The 15,100-nt window shown below is 41.2% G+C and overlaps 1 protein-coding gene across 3 annotated transcripts in view; it reads right to left on the reverse strand.

The window, feature by feature from the left end:
• Positions 1-291: 291 nt before the first annotated feature.
• PCBP4 (poly(rC) binding protein 4) overlaps positions 292-15,100 on the reverse strand; it is a 52,647-nt gene continuing 37,838 nt past the window's right edge. For 2 of the 3 annotated variants that reach the window (XM_032212407.1, XM_032212406.1), the window contains 3 exons: positions 11,801-11,853; positions 5,602-5,771; positions 1,901-4,217 (listed from right to left, as the gene is read on the reverse strand). In XM_032212407.1, coding sequence (XP_032068298.1) covers positions 3,914-4,217; positions 5,602-5,771; positions 11,801-11,853 — 527 coding nt within the window. In that variant the 3' untranslated portion in view covers positions 1,901-3,913. Of the gene's footprint in view, positions 800-1,900; positions 4,218-5,601; positions 5,772-11,800; positions 11,854-15,100 lie in introns of those variants that run through there. The other variant, XM_032212408.1, reaches the window with a different exon arrangement.

A 15,100-nucleotide genomic window follows, 5' to 3' on the forward strand; every position in this document is an offset into this window, starting at 1 on the left:
TCTTGGTATTAAGCTGCCCATCTTGGCACTAAGAGCCCTGGTGGCACAGTGGTTAGATTGCAGTATTGTGAGCTACTTCTGCTGACTGCCAGCAGTTCAGCAGTTTGATTCTCACCAGCTCAAGGTTGACCCAGCCTTCTGAGCTCGGTAAAATGAAGACCCAGATTGTTCGGGGAAATATGCTGACTCTGTAAACTGCTTTGAGAGGGCCGTAAATCATTGTGAAGCAGTATGTAAGTCTTATTGCTATTACAAAACAGACAAAAACTCCATAGATCCCTCTACTGCATTGCTGAAAAAATAAATTAGAAAAATCACAATATCATGGATCTAGGTCCATGATCACAAGATAGAGCCATTCATTGTAGTTACAGTATATGGCTTAATGTATTTCAGAAATAATTCTTTATTTAACAGATCATAATCATGGTGTAGCATGCTATGGGCACAAAGTTGTAGAGTCCAGAATTGTGGAAAGCCCTGTTATGCAATAGAAGGTTAACCTTGATTTTTAAAGCTTAGCTATTAAGCTATTAAGACCTGTACTTATAATTTCTATGATTGATGAATTTGAGTCCTTGATTTATTTTACCATGAATCAAAACATAACTAAGGTGTGCTGGTTATTTTGAATTAATTACATGTTCTCGAGATGCATCTTTGCCCCTTTTGCAGGTCTTCTGTGAACATAGTATCAGTGACAAGTGGAAATTTAATCAACAATATTTTCTCCAGCATTCAAGACAACAAGAAAAGTTTCACCTGCTGATTTCCTGGCTGTCAAAGGGCAGGAGTCCAGCTGCCAGGGAAAAGAAAAAGCGAACAATGCTAGCTTTCACTGTGTTCTTAGATAAAACATTACAAAATCTCTTTTTTTGCCCTTTTATTAATCATTCCAGTGGCCAGCTAATGCTTTCTGGGTTTTGCCTGACTCAAAGGTACAACAATTAATTCTCAGTTGACAAAGTTTATATTTTTATTAAATCAATGATAAGTTACAAAGGAGGAAAAATATAGAATTATATGTACAGCATTTCCAAAGATAAGCCAAAGGGGATTATGGGGTAGGAGGGAAATTCCTCAGAGCCGCAAGAAAAGATGAGAGCTTTTTGCCAGGAAGTGATAGAGGGAAATTAAAGAGATCTGTACCAGCCAGGGTATAATGCCAAATGGACAACTGGTTGGATTGATTTATAAGAATAGCCCCTCCCCACTGCTTTTTCTTTTTTGCTCCAATCCTTCCCTTCCTTTTGAAATCAAAATACTGGGATGCATATTGATTTACACCATCTGAGAATTTTATCTCTTTAGCTCGGTAAACCTACAGCATTTCTTCATCGATAGCAAACCTTTAACCACCATACAGTCAATGACTACGCATGCATGGTGGCCTTTCTGTACCATCCAAAATGTAGATTTGCAATGCTGGGGGTATGAAATAATCTCATCAGATGCCACTGCCTTTCAACACTCCGCATCTGCAGATATCCTTAAACCCAATTATCCTGAAACATATTTTTTTTTTGTCATCCTGGTTAATTTTTTTTTCTCTAGAAAAAAACCTTTGGCATCGTACCCAATTGCGTGAACTCAACATAATCAGGGCTGTATGAAGCCTGTGATTCCTGGAGGAATCCAGCAAAAAATAATAATAATAATACAGGATGTGCTGCTTGGGAACTAGCATTTATTTAGAAAGGGGCAGGTTGATTTTCTTGCTTCTCCCATGAATTGTAAATCTGGGTACAATGCAAACAAACAAACATTCCTCTCCCAAAATTACCATGCACAAAGGAGATATGTATGCATAGTTGCATATTCTATACAGGTCAGATAACGAACTTTTTATGGCACAGGATTGTGTTTGCGTGCATGCAGAATTTTAAATATTTTTGCTTCGTTTTACTTGAATGCAGACACTACACACAGCCCTGGGCTTTGCTAATGAGTCAGTTGGTTCCACAGGAGAGGCAGAGCAAAAGGCAAGTTCAGTTTCTTTTCTAGCCTGATTCACTGAACAAGCACATTCCATCCAATGCCTTATTATAAAGGTAACAGTTTGCTATTAACCTTGTAGTATTTGAATAAAGAAATACAACATGCCAACCTGAGTCGGCAATCTGAGTCACTTTGGAGAAGCTATACTGTTTATAACCAGTTAGGTTGTAAAATCCTTGGCTTGGCAGTATATTTTCTGTACATTGCAAACCTGTAACTATTTACTCAGGAGCAAGCTACGCTGAATTCCTGCTAGACATGACCTCAATTTATTGAGACAATTACCAAATGTAGCAAATGTGGTTGTATATCTCTGGGATGACATCTCAGACCGAAGGGTCAGGGTCAATTACAATTCCTGTCTCTTCGCTCAAATGAATTTATATGCATTGACAAGTCCCCTCCCAATAGCAATAGATAAGAGGAAATGGGGATAATGGGTATTCTTTTTGGAGCATGTACTCATTCCTTAAGGCTGTATTGAAAAGGTCCTTGCCATCTCCAGGTAAAGCTAAGAAACTCTCTCTGATACTTTGGAGAGCCACTATCAGCTAGCACAGGAAACAACATACAACCAGAGATGGCTGGTAGTTGGACTTGCTATTAGGTGGCAGTTTCCTATGCTTAGAGTAAACATGGTGGGGTTTTTTAAAATTATTACTGAGTAAGCCTGTTTAGAGCTGAACAATGAGGGATTGAACAGTATTAGTAAGCACTCATTGGAGACAACATCCCATGAGGGTAAGATAAATTCAGAGATGTGTTCATGGCATGATAACTATTCTATGACCTGCTAAGAAGAGTTTTCCTGAGGTATCTGCCATAAAAAAGACCTTGGAGTAGGTGTCTTCCATTGAGACTAAGTAGAATTGGCAGCCAGTGCTGGAGATTCAAATTTAGTAATACACTACACTATCTGATTAGCCTTTGCCCAGGTTTTTAGCAGGGAAGCCAAATATAAGCCAATGGCTGCTATGCAACTCCCTGTCAACAAGAGAGGGCAAAAGTTATTCTGGTAAAAGTTACTCCTTCGGTCTCTTTTTGTTCTCGCCAGCTTTTAGGGGGAAGCAAAAATTCAGAACCCTGTGTGTTTGTCAGAAACAGCCATGTTTTTTTTTTAAAAAAAAAATTGAGATTCTTATATAGTTAGAATGAGATACACAAGCAGTTTCATATCAAGAGAGAAATACTTAGAACAGAGAACCAAAAAGTTTGCTTCTTGGTATGTTCTGTCATGTTTAAATCGTATATGCCTTCTTCTTCTTCTTTATCAATCAGATTTTTTTTCTCCATTGTATCCCCCTTGAAAACAACCATCCATGAGATATAGCAGTGGCACAGCATGTACTCTATCATTACCATTGGTCAAATAAGCTTCATCTACTCCCACAATTGAGTTAAGACCTTTCCCAAGACCTCCAGTGCCTTCAATTTGAAACGGAGAATTTGTGTACGATTCAATTTTTCTCTAAGTAAACCGGTAGGTTTCCTAACAACACAACAGGAAATCAGATGGTGAGAGAAGCTGTTTCCTGAAGGAGATCAGATATATTTATGGAAGGTAAAAAAATCATAACACTTTGAGTGTGGAGCAGTAATTGTCCAACGGAGGCGAAACTTTAAGTTTAGATGGTCTTAATCACTACAGACTTCTCAGCTAGGATCAAGTAGGAACTATGGAGAAGAACCAGTTCTCTCTCTTGACTCTTAGTCAGCACTGCTCTCAACAGCTGCTGAGATTATATTCTCTCTCATCTCCTTACTTTCCAATACAATTGATTTGCCTCTCACATCATACTTAGTCTTCCCCCATGTAACCTCATTTTGGAGTGGCCTGATGTTGATGCCATCTCATGAAGCATGGGAGGGCCCACCCAAATTTTCCCCTCCCTGCCCCACAGCCCACCTTCCTGCTTCAGTATGGGGAGAACTTCTGTCTCTCACCCTTCTTGCTTGCATTGGCTGTGGAGATCTTGGTCGTGTAGGTGGCAAGGTTGCCATTGTGCCCCGTGGCTGAGGAAGGGGGCAGTGTCAAGAAGGGAATGGGTTTCAAGCCGATGAAGTTGGAGAGGGAGATGGCATAGGGGGGACCAAGCAAGGCTGGGGGAGGTGCGGCCATTGCTGTCAGCGCTGGGGCTGGCGAAGGGGTGAGGGGCTGGGAGAAAGTCATGCCGAGGTCAACGGGGGGCGTCTGGGAGGTAGATTTGGCCGTCTCTAAACTGAAGAACAAGAAGGGAGAAAGAATGAGACCTGTGCGTGCATGCCCATTTACATATAAAAATGCAGACATCTGTGGACATATACTTGGAAGTATATGTACCAATGTGTGCTGGAACAAGCTTGCCCACAGCATAATATGCATAGGTATGGGTTAATATGTATAGTTTGCTTAATACATATATAACAGTATGGTTATGGATATGGATATGCATTCACAGAAAGACGTGTTTTTACTGGCATGCATAATGACATGTGCAACAGAATAGGTACACACACACACACAGACTGGAAATAGTGAACAAGGTGCTCTGAAGCATTTCAGCATCCGGATAAGATCTTTTTCTCCAGAATCCCCCTAGGACTATGATCATACGTTGACGGTAAGGAATCTTTACTGTGATAAGAGGAGCTTATTTCCTCGATCAGTGTTCAGAGCTGGTTATGGGGAGGGTAAGTTATCTTATACCTGTTAGCAGCTCCTGTTTATATAATCAAGACATCCCAAGGTATTTCAGGCACTTACGTGTCTTGGACGCATGACCAATGGCTTGAATCAGTATCTGAATTTTGCACCCTGAAACCAATTTCCCTGTCCAGGATGAAGGCGGTGAGCAGCAGCGGTGATAAAATTTAGCTTACTTTGGTTTTGAATATGTAAATATATTAGTATGTAAAATAAGTGCCAGGATGATTTCCATCAGAAAACTGACTGTATAAACAGGAAAGCGCATCCTCCAAAAAGCAGGCCATGTCCTACTAGCCTGTACCCCAGTGGCCATGATGCACAAAAGGAGAGCAACAGTTACTTCCTGCTCCAAATCTTAAAGCATCTCAAGTGCCAGATTGTGATACACCATGGCAAATACCCTTTCATGTATTCCATTCAAGTGCTGTCGTTTTGTGGATAATAGGCAGTTATTCCACACTGAAAACAAGAGTCCTTTCTGAACGGAACTGAAGGCCGCATCGGTACTTGCAGCTGCAAGGGGAATTTGAGGGAAAAGCAGAGGCAGCTGCCCCAAATACTATAGTTAATGATAATAGTCTTAGGCTGGCTCATGAGAAACTCAAAGATTGGAGGCTGTCATCTAGGCTGGAGAGACAGTGTGCAAAACTATTGACACCCCTCCCCTTGTGGGGGGTGCGGTAGGATGTTAACCGTTTAACATTCCTGTTTATTAAATAAAAGGCAGAATGGTTGCAAACTGACAACTCACCCACCATAGCCAAGGGTTGCCTTTCGGTTCCTGCAAAGCTATCCATCTATAAGTCCCAGGGCTTAGACACAAGAGGAGGAGGAAGCCACAGCAATACCTGCATATACCTGTGACCATGGGGTCTCCTCCCTGCCTCATCTCCCCCAGAGGCTGTACTGGCTCTTACCAGGCTGTGATGAGGTACTGAGCCAAAGTGATGCTGACTGGTGTGCCTGTGATGGTCACATGACGTTCAGAAGAACCCTCCGTCTGATTCCCAATCTTGATGTGCGCTCCCGACATTTGCCGAATCTCACTGATCTTGCTTCCCTGGCGGCCAATGATGCAGCCAATCAGCTAAGGGGAACAAAGAAGAATCGCCTTTAGGAGGGAAGGGTGCGAGGAAGTTCATCCCCCCAAAATTCAAACCTTTATTGTCAGAGTACAACATGTGTACAATGAGCCTCCCTTTGTGCACCCCCCCCAACACAATACAACTCACAGTGAAAGACAAAAAATCCCTAGCCCAGTGAATCCTACTAACAAACACCCAGTCCTATTCCACCATGTGAACTTATTGCACGTCAATTGTACTATATTGTTGTAGAGTTATGTTTCGTTTAGCAGTCTGACAGCCCACGTATAAAAACTGTTCTTCAGCCTGTTTATGCGGCTGCCTATGCTTCTATATCTCCTTCCAGGTGGTAGGAGAATAAAGAAGGGCAGACCAGGGTGGGAGTCGTCCCTGGGGATTTTTTTTCCTCACTCTCCTAAGGCAGCAAGCCCTAGCGATGTTGTCTAGTGATATCAAGAAAACAACTGAACTAAGTCGCATGAAGAATACTGAATCATTAAGTGATAGATTTGTTGCAGTGAGAAACCGGGGACTGCCGGTGCCTTATTTACAGTAATGTTTACTTTTTAGGCAAGACCCCCCCCCCCCCAAGATACAAATAAATGCAGTAATGCCTTATTTAAGTTATGGAACTGGTAAGGCATCCCAATCTGTCACAAACGGGATACAGCACTAAAACGAAAGAAATACCTTGCCAAAAAGAAAAGTAACATTCAGAAACAGATGTTCCACAGATCGAAACAGCAAAAAGGGGGCTATCATCCAATCTAGCCTGAGGCCTAAGGATAGAGTCAGATTTTATGGGATTTTATAAGGCCAGGATGGAGCTGTATAAATCTGGAAGGAAATTGTGTTCCAGAAGGCAGTTGTGACAGAGGCCTGCTTTTGGGTTTAACTGGGTGATTATTTAATCAATTATTTATCAAATATCTACAGAATATGGCAGACTACTGGAGATAGATGGTTCCTCAAATAACTAGGTCCTAAGTCATGAAGCACTTCATCAGTGGTGGGTTTCAAAAATTGTTCGAACCTACTCTGTGGGTGTGGCCTCCTTTGTGGGAGTGGCTTGCCGCCCATGTGACCAGATGGGAGTGGCTTGCTGCCCATGTGACCGGATATGAAGACGCTGACGACACTTGTCAGAACCACCTTAAATTACCTCACACACAGCACTGGCATGCATAAGAGTATGATGTAAACTTGTTTTTTAAAAGGCATCTTTGGTTTGCATTAAAACAACTTCAACACACGCAATGTTCTGATTGCACCACAAACGCAGTAGTCATCCTTACCTTTCACAGAGGCACTGAGTTTTATAAATATGAGCATGATAGTGTAGAATAATCATATCCAAGGACCAGTGGTGGGTTTCAAAAAATTTTGGAACCTCTTCTGTAGGTGTGGCCTGCTTTCCGGGTCCACTGGTGGAACCTCTTCTAACCAGTTCGGTAGATTTGACGAACCGGTTCTACCGAATAGGTGCAAACTGGTAGGAACCCACCTCTGCACTTCATACATGATAACCACACCCAAACTGCATGTGGAGCAGAGGTGGTATGCGGCAGGTTCTAACCAGTTCTGGAGAACCGGTAGCGGAAATTTTGAGTAATTCCGAGAACCAGTAAATACCACCTTTGACTGGCCCTGCCCCCATCTATTCTTTGCCTCCCGAGTCCCAGCTGATCGGGAGGAAATGGGGATTTTACAGCTTCCTTCTTCTAGAGTGGGGAGAGAATGGAGATTTTACAGTATCTGTCCCCTGCCAAGCCCACCAAGCCACGCCCACAGAACCGGTAGTAAAAATTTTTGAATCCCACCACTGATGTGGAACTATCATTTTAGCTCATGTAAAGGTTATTATAGGGACATATCATGGCACCCCAGATTGCTCACACTGTTGCATTCTGGACAAGCTACAGCTTCAAGAGCAGCTTCATGTACAATGATGTGGAGTTCATAAGGTGATAAAAAACATGAGTGCCTACCTTAACATCTCCCAGTCTAAGTATGGCTACAAAGTAGAACACTAGATAAATTATGTCAAAGTTTTCTGGCTACAACTTCCAGTTGTTGCAAAAGCTATGAATTCAAGAAGACTCTTTATATCAGTCCTTGAGAGGGGAGTACAATCCTATTTGGGACCAAAAATGAAACCTCTCCAGACTCAGGAGGTGTAAACATTCACAACTACTCAGTCTTGTAAGAGATGAGCCTAAGTTCATCCTTTCCAAGCCAGGATCATACAACCTTCACATACTGGAATTAGACATTGATAATATCATTTGGCTCCCTCTAAGCCAAGATGTATAATTTGACCCCAAATTGATAGATCACTTCAGTATGTGGCCTCATGCAGATACTAATCGGGAGAGGTGGGAACAACAAAACTTAAGCCACCCTGCTTAAGAGCTAGGATTCTGGCTCAATTTCTCCCTCTTTGTCAATACTGACTGAACCCAACCACAGAGAAAGGAAAACCACCACAGGAAACACCACTCTCCACCTCCTACTCCCTTCAGGCAGTCCAGAAAGATACCATGATTGATGTTATCAAAAGCTGCCAAGAGATTAAAGTAGAACCAGGATGATTACAGCTCCTTTGTTCCAACTCCATCAAAGTTACCAACAAATTCTAATACCAGCTTGATATTATGCCCTGGTCTGAAACCGGACTGAAATTGGTCCAGACAATCTGAATCTTTCAGGGGCCACTGAGAATGTAACCTAGCGACATACTCCACAACATTCTCTTTCCAGGGAAGGTTGGAACCTGCATGAAAGTGGCCTAGGACAGTTGGGTCCAGCAAAGGCTTTTTGAAGAGAGGACACTATGTTCAAGGCAGGAAGGGCCACCCTTCCCTCAAAGAAACACACCACACTGACCAATGGCACATTACTGCATGGCCATCACCAGCCAGGAGGCCCATGGATCTAATATAGAAGTGGCCAGATTCATCATGCCAGGGATATTGTCCTTTTCTGGGAGTCATGGATTCCAACTCAGATGTTAGTAAAGGATAGCATCAATCCTGTTTGTAGCTGAGTGGGTCCCCAGGATTGCGCTGTTTAAGCGATTTAGCTGCAAAGTTTTGTTGGACTGAACCACCTTCTATTAGACAAGCGAGAGACTGGATGGGAAAGGAAAAGAAAGAATTAAGTCATGCAGTTCAGGTTTCCACCAGACTGTGGCAGGAACTGACCTACAATAATAATAAAGCAATGCATCTTGTTTTGTAAGACTTTCTCTTTAAAGAAAATATTCCATCCTTCTTTTCCTTCTGCATGTAAAATTGGGGCGCTATGTAAAGGTCAATGTTGCTTACTACCCACATGCTTCCTGCCTTCAAAAATGACTGAATAAAGTCTTCAGTTTCCCCAACAGTATCTGCCGGTATCTGCAGAGCAGGCTTGCAGCTGGGTTGGCTGTGTGGGTGAGCAACTGGCACATTCTTCTTTTAGCTTGATATTCTGGCTTTTGCTCCCAGAGAGGAGTGAGTGTGAGGCTTCTGAAGTTGGGGGGAAAGTGGGTTTAAAATGCATATTTTCCATCCCTCTCTCTTAGGACTTTCCTGTGTGATTACTGTGCCTTGCTGTCTCCTGCTAGCCCTGTAAGGTAGGACAGGACAGGAAACGGGCCCCACAAAGATTCTAGGAATGCTATGTTACTGTAGTAGGGTATAATAACAGAATCATGAAAGTCTACAAGACTTCCTCTCTGCCCTCTCTTACACGAAACAGAATCAAGACAGGACTATTTTGAGATCCTTTCTCACTTTCTCAGGATTGAGTTGTGGTTTCATTCCCCTCAGCAGTTACTCCTTTCCAAAATCATCTCTACATTCCTTTACAAACCGCAGTGACAACTGAACCTTGTGACAAAAGGAAAAAGCCAAATGCTGATCAGACTCAAGTAACTGTGGATGCAAAACAAACTGTAATTCCTTTAATGTCTGATTGTTTCCAGATAATCCCTTCATGGTACAAACGATTAAGTTACACGTTTCCACGTCAGGCTGCCATGAAAGATGCAGCAGCACAATTAGTATTAAAACTCAAATTGTGATTTCGAACCTTCCTCCCTGGGATGGCCACCTTGGTATAGATTGCATTATTCTTTAAAACATTTGTCTTAGGTAGCGTGATGAAGCTTGGACTTTTTAAGCATTACTAAGATTAGGAATTGGCTTTCCACCTGCTTCTTTGTCTTAGCAGAATTATAAATAACACCATAGTCTTTGTGCTTAGACCTGGGATAGAGGTAGCACAGGTCACTCCAGTTAATTATCTTTGTCAGATTCCAGATGGTGCAATGCCCTACTTTTAGTCTCCTCCTCCTCCTAGAGGCCTTTGAGATCAAGGTGTTCTTCCAGACTGTTTGTGAGGAGTGGAGGGTTGGAAGCACCATTTCACAGTGGTTCCATTTGGCAGATATAATGAAGAGTTAGCCCAGTGGCTACTCTCCTGTGGGATGCTATAGGGCTTGTCCTCCTTCCCTTCCCTTCCCCCTTTTTATATCTACATGAACGTCTTCTTTGTATTACTATACTGGGCTATGCTACAGATGCTTTGCCCTCATATCTGAAGACTGTAAGAGTCTGGGTGGAATAGAGTAGGCGAGACCTGAATCCAAGCAAAATAGAGATGTTCATGAATCAGACTCCGTGTTTTCTCTTGGACAGGAAATATTACTCCTGAATGAGTGGGGCTACAATCTGGGTTCCTTCAGGATTCTCATCATATGGTGGGTGAGCTGGTTGAGGCTGTAACTGGGGGATTTTCCCCCGTTGTTGACAGACATGCTATTTGCAACCCTGTCTGAAACAGAATTTTGCCACAAGAACTGTTGACACTGCTCATCGAGACACCTGTAATGGACACTACATGAGTTTGTCCTTCAATTTACCTTCTTTACTACCCAGAAGCTGGAACTGGTAAAAATAAATTGCAGTATCGTACTCCAGTGGTTCTCAACCTTTTCTTCACCACGGACCTCCTTTAAATACCTTTTGTAGCCCTGGACAATCAAGACTTAACTCAAGATTTAAATCATAACATTTCTTCAACCCTTTGTGTGGGCCTTGTGACAATATGGACCATAGTCTGAGAATCACTGCTGTAATGCATTTGTCAATGAATATTTTATGTTGAGAGCATATTATCCCTGAACTCTAGGCGGTGCATTGCCTCTCAAGAACTCTGGACAAAACTAATTTCTTAAAATAGGTATGCTAAATGTTTAAAAGGTCCGACAACCCATTTTATCTTAAAACGAACAAGCCACACAATGCCAATTTTTTTTAAAAAAGATCTTGAATTTTCAAGTCTTCCAAAGTCTAATGAAATTACTGTATCCTGCCACACTTTTTGCAAGTCTTAAAAGCTAAAAATAATTACATTTAAAAACAACATTGTCTTGAATTAAAAAAAAAAGTTTCCTGTGCTTGCTGTAGATGGCTAGCATATTAATTCTATTTTTAAAAGCTGTTTGCTACCTAAGTATATCCTCAAAGACCAGAGTTCTGTGGCAGAACACAAGGTTCCCGAGAAGACGATTTCCAAATCATTAACTGGCTTCTCTAGGTCAAAAAAACAGATGAAGTCAAAGCCCTTTCTCTATCCAAGACTCTGCAAAATCACTATCCATCGGAGTAAACAGTATTGGTCCAGTTGAAGAAAAAAAAAGCTGGGCCTGCCATAAGGCAACTTTCTCAATGGCAACAAGAAAAGAATTTGGATTTTTGATTCTGACATAGTTGCTTGGCAAAACCTGGCCCTTTGTTGGGAAAGATTTGGCTGGGGAGCAGATTTCTGCTTTTATCAGAATGGAGTCCCTCTCTACAGACCTTGGTGAACAGGAGCAGAGGAAAGGAATGAAAAAGGGTCTGGATTTATGCCCAATGAGCTTTTATATTGATGTGAAATGGGAGGAATGGAAGTGGGTACAATTACAGCAGAGCAAACAAAAGACCAAACCAAACCACAGCATTAACCCAGCAGAGTAGGCAGCTCACATCAAAGTCTGACTTACATCATTGGGAACTAGAAACTCCTGAGAGCTATTCTGAGAGTTTGCATCCAGGCCTATGGAGAAAGAGAGAAAGAAGACACAGAATTACTGGGGCCCTTTGGCTACCCCCCTGATTACTCCTTGAATGGATATTTCATAATCCTGCCTTCCCTAGAATAAGCTAGAACTGAAACGTTAGCATCTTAAAGACCCTTTCTAGGCACCCTAGTTACAAAGAGCAGGGAGGACACAAAAAGGATTGGATGGCTTCCCAGCTCTTGCAAAGCAATCAGCAGCTCCAAGAAGAGGCTTTTGTTTTATGCCATTTCACTTAGGTCACATTACACAGGACTAATTTTAGATAGTCCCGGTGGAATTCCAGCCTATCCCTGCCTCTTCCTGCTCAATGCAGACCCCATTGGCTACAGCTACTCTTTTGTCAACATAAGAAACAATCCTTGTCCTTATTCAGATGGTTAAGAGCTTTGTTTCAATTGCATGGATTTTTGCTACATTTTTACAGGGACTACTTGGATAAGCCAAGTTCAATAAATGAATAAACAAAACCCAAAAGAAGGCTTCTTATGCATTGTTTATCTGAACTCCTTCTATTAGGAGAGATTTCAACTTTGGACTTGTAGCTTCATCCAGATGTTCAGCAGCTCCTAATTATTCTTGGAATAACTGAATCCATCAATTCAATGTTGACGCTGAGCGACCACACAGATGGACCTTCTCCAGGATGATCCCTCCTTCAAATCTTATAACAGTGCTAGCACCCACTGCTTCTGTAATTGAGTTCATATACCTGGTTGTCTTCTTCTGTTTCATTTCGCTTTTTTTCCAATTTACAGATTTCTCGAGAGAGCTCCAGATATGTCTAAAATATGATTATGTGAGCCTGGGCATTTGTCTCTTTAATACGAACCATGGCTGGATTTGTTCTATGATCTATGATCGGGTTGGATGTTGGATGTTGGATGGCCAAAAAACTTAAAATATCAATACTCTTTCTAGCCTGCTTCTTCAAACTACTTGAAATTTTGCCTAGATACAGATCAGCAATCTGTACAGTTGTTGTTAAGATTACATTTCCATAAAATATCACAGGAAAAACTGCTGTGCAATGAAATCATTTCCATTTTCAGCTGTTCGTGTAATGTCGCGTCATCAGAATAGCTAAGGCTATTGATGTTTCTTCCTCCAATTCTAAAACCACACTCATCTTTTTCTAATCTAGTTTCCCTCAATATATATTCAGGATGTAGATTGAAAAGAAAATAAGGGGAAAATTTTGTCTCACTCCTTTGCCACATGGAGCGAGTCTATTTTGTTATGTTTGTGTGGATGGTGGCTTCCGGTCCTGTGCATAGGCTTTTAAATTAGGACAAAATCAAAGGATATTGTGCAAGCTGTTGCTTTGTTCTTTGCTTAATGGCTTTTCTGTGATAAGAACAAAGATGCTAAAACTATGTTCAGCAATATCAGATCCAGCCAGAGTGCTACATGCCTTCGTTATGCCTCACTTGGATTCCTGCAATGTGCTTGGTATGGGGCTGCGTTTGAAAACTGCTCAAAATCATCTGCAGGTTCTGACTGCTGCCACAAAGCTGCTTTTCAAGATTTGCTATAGATAGCAAGAGATCTCATCTTTACAACAACTACACAGGTTGCTGATCTGTATCCAGGCAAGGTTTCAAGTAGTGCCCAAGACATACAAAGGCCTATTCAAAATCACTTATTCCTTCACACACACCTCCACCCCCCACTCGTGTGTGTATGTGTGTGTGTGTGTGTGTGTGTGTGTGTGTGTGTGTGTGTGTTATTTAGAGAAAGAAAATGGGAGACATTGAGAAAGAGTGTATGCTTGGCTCCTTGAGCTGATTTCCTTTGTTCCTCTCTTCTGCATTCTAATCTGAAGATTGCTATAATGATGGATATATTGAAAATAAAGAGTTAATAAAAACAAAAATACTGTTGGCTAGTAAGGTGAGTTTCAAAATATTCTTCTTTAACAGGGGGGACTGACTGATGGTGCTCTAGAACTTATTTTTACATCTGGATTTAAACGATGCTAAGCTGTGATGTGGCTTCTACTGTTTTTGTGAGTGCAATAATTGTTCTCTGTAAGCTACAGGTTCTTCTTTGGTTATGTATGAACTCAGTGTGCTGCAATTTATTCAATATACCAGGACTTATTATGAATTAGGATTCTGGTCAGTGCTTAGGAAATAGTCACCGATTGTTCTAGAAGATGAGAACCACTTTGGAAATTGGACTAACAGCTTTCTCCCTCCCTCTCTGGCCATATTTCTTTCCTGTCCTGCTGTAGATGATGTAATCCAGATGTCTGTGTTTGGCGCAATCAATTACAGTTTTTCAAGCAGACTGAGAATGACCCAAGTGCTCTACAATTGGGCTCTGTAAGCATCTTAATAAGTGGGTGACTGTCCTGGAGATTATAAAATTGAGGTGCACATTAAAAAATCCATTATCATTACCCCAATAAAGCTACCACACCAACTGTGTACTTTTACAGATATATTTCCTATTTATGTCTCTGACTCAAGTTTCCCTAATAATTTTTTTTATTATTATTCCTTACATTGTTTTATTTTCCATGAAAGATAGCCTTACTAATCCGGCATCCTCCATGAATGCTGGACCACAACTTCCATAATACTCATCCAGCCCTTGATAACTTGGGATAATGCTCACACTTAAGAGAATGGGAGATTGAGGCAGGCTGCTATAAAATCACAGGCTAGAAATATAAATATCTTGACAGAGGCTCTCAATTGTGCTTTCCACAATTCTTTTGCTTTCTTCTTTTAGCATTTATATCCCAAATACAGTAAATCCTTAACAATTCATTAGATTTCATATCAGTTACCAATACCAATATCATATCTCTTGCCAATCCTCTGCCTGATCTGTAAAAATCATTTTAATGCAGATGCATTTTTGTGCCTATTTTATGTAATTCAAAGGTATAGCATGAAAGAATGACTCCATAAGTTTATCTGTAACTCTAATAAAAATCAGTTTACATTTCAATAAAAGACGCATATTTTTCTTTGGAATGTAATGTTTTATTTGTTCACATTATATTATTGTTGTGACATTTCTTAAAAATTATTACTACCATTTTTCCCTGCAAATAAGAAAGGATCTTATTTTCTTTTGACCCCCGAAATAAGCGCTTGGCCTTATTTTCAGGGTGGTCTTATTATTCTTGAGGTGCAGGATATGGCAAGCGTGGTCACCTCATGGCTGCTGCTGTATTGCAATATTTTCGGGGAGGGATTATATTTGGGGAAG

This window comes from Thamnophis elegans, chromosome 2 (assembly GCF_009769535.1).
Source record: "Thamnophis elegans isolate rThaEle1 chromosome 2, rThaEle1.pri, whole genome shotgun sequence".
In the NCBI taxonomy this organism is placed as follows: Eukaryota; Metazoa; Chordata; class Lepidosauria; order Squamata; family Colubridae; genus Thamnophis; species Thamnophis elegans.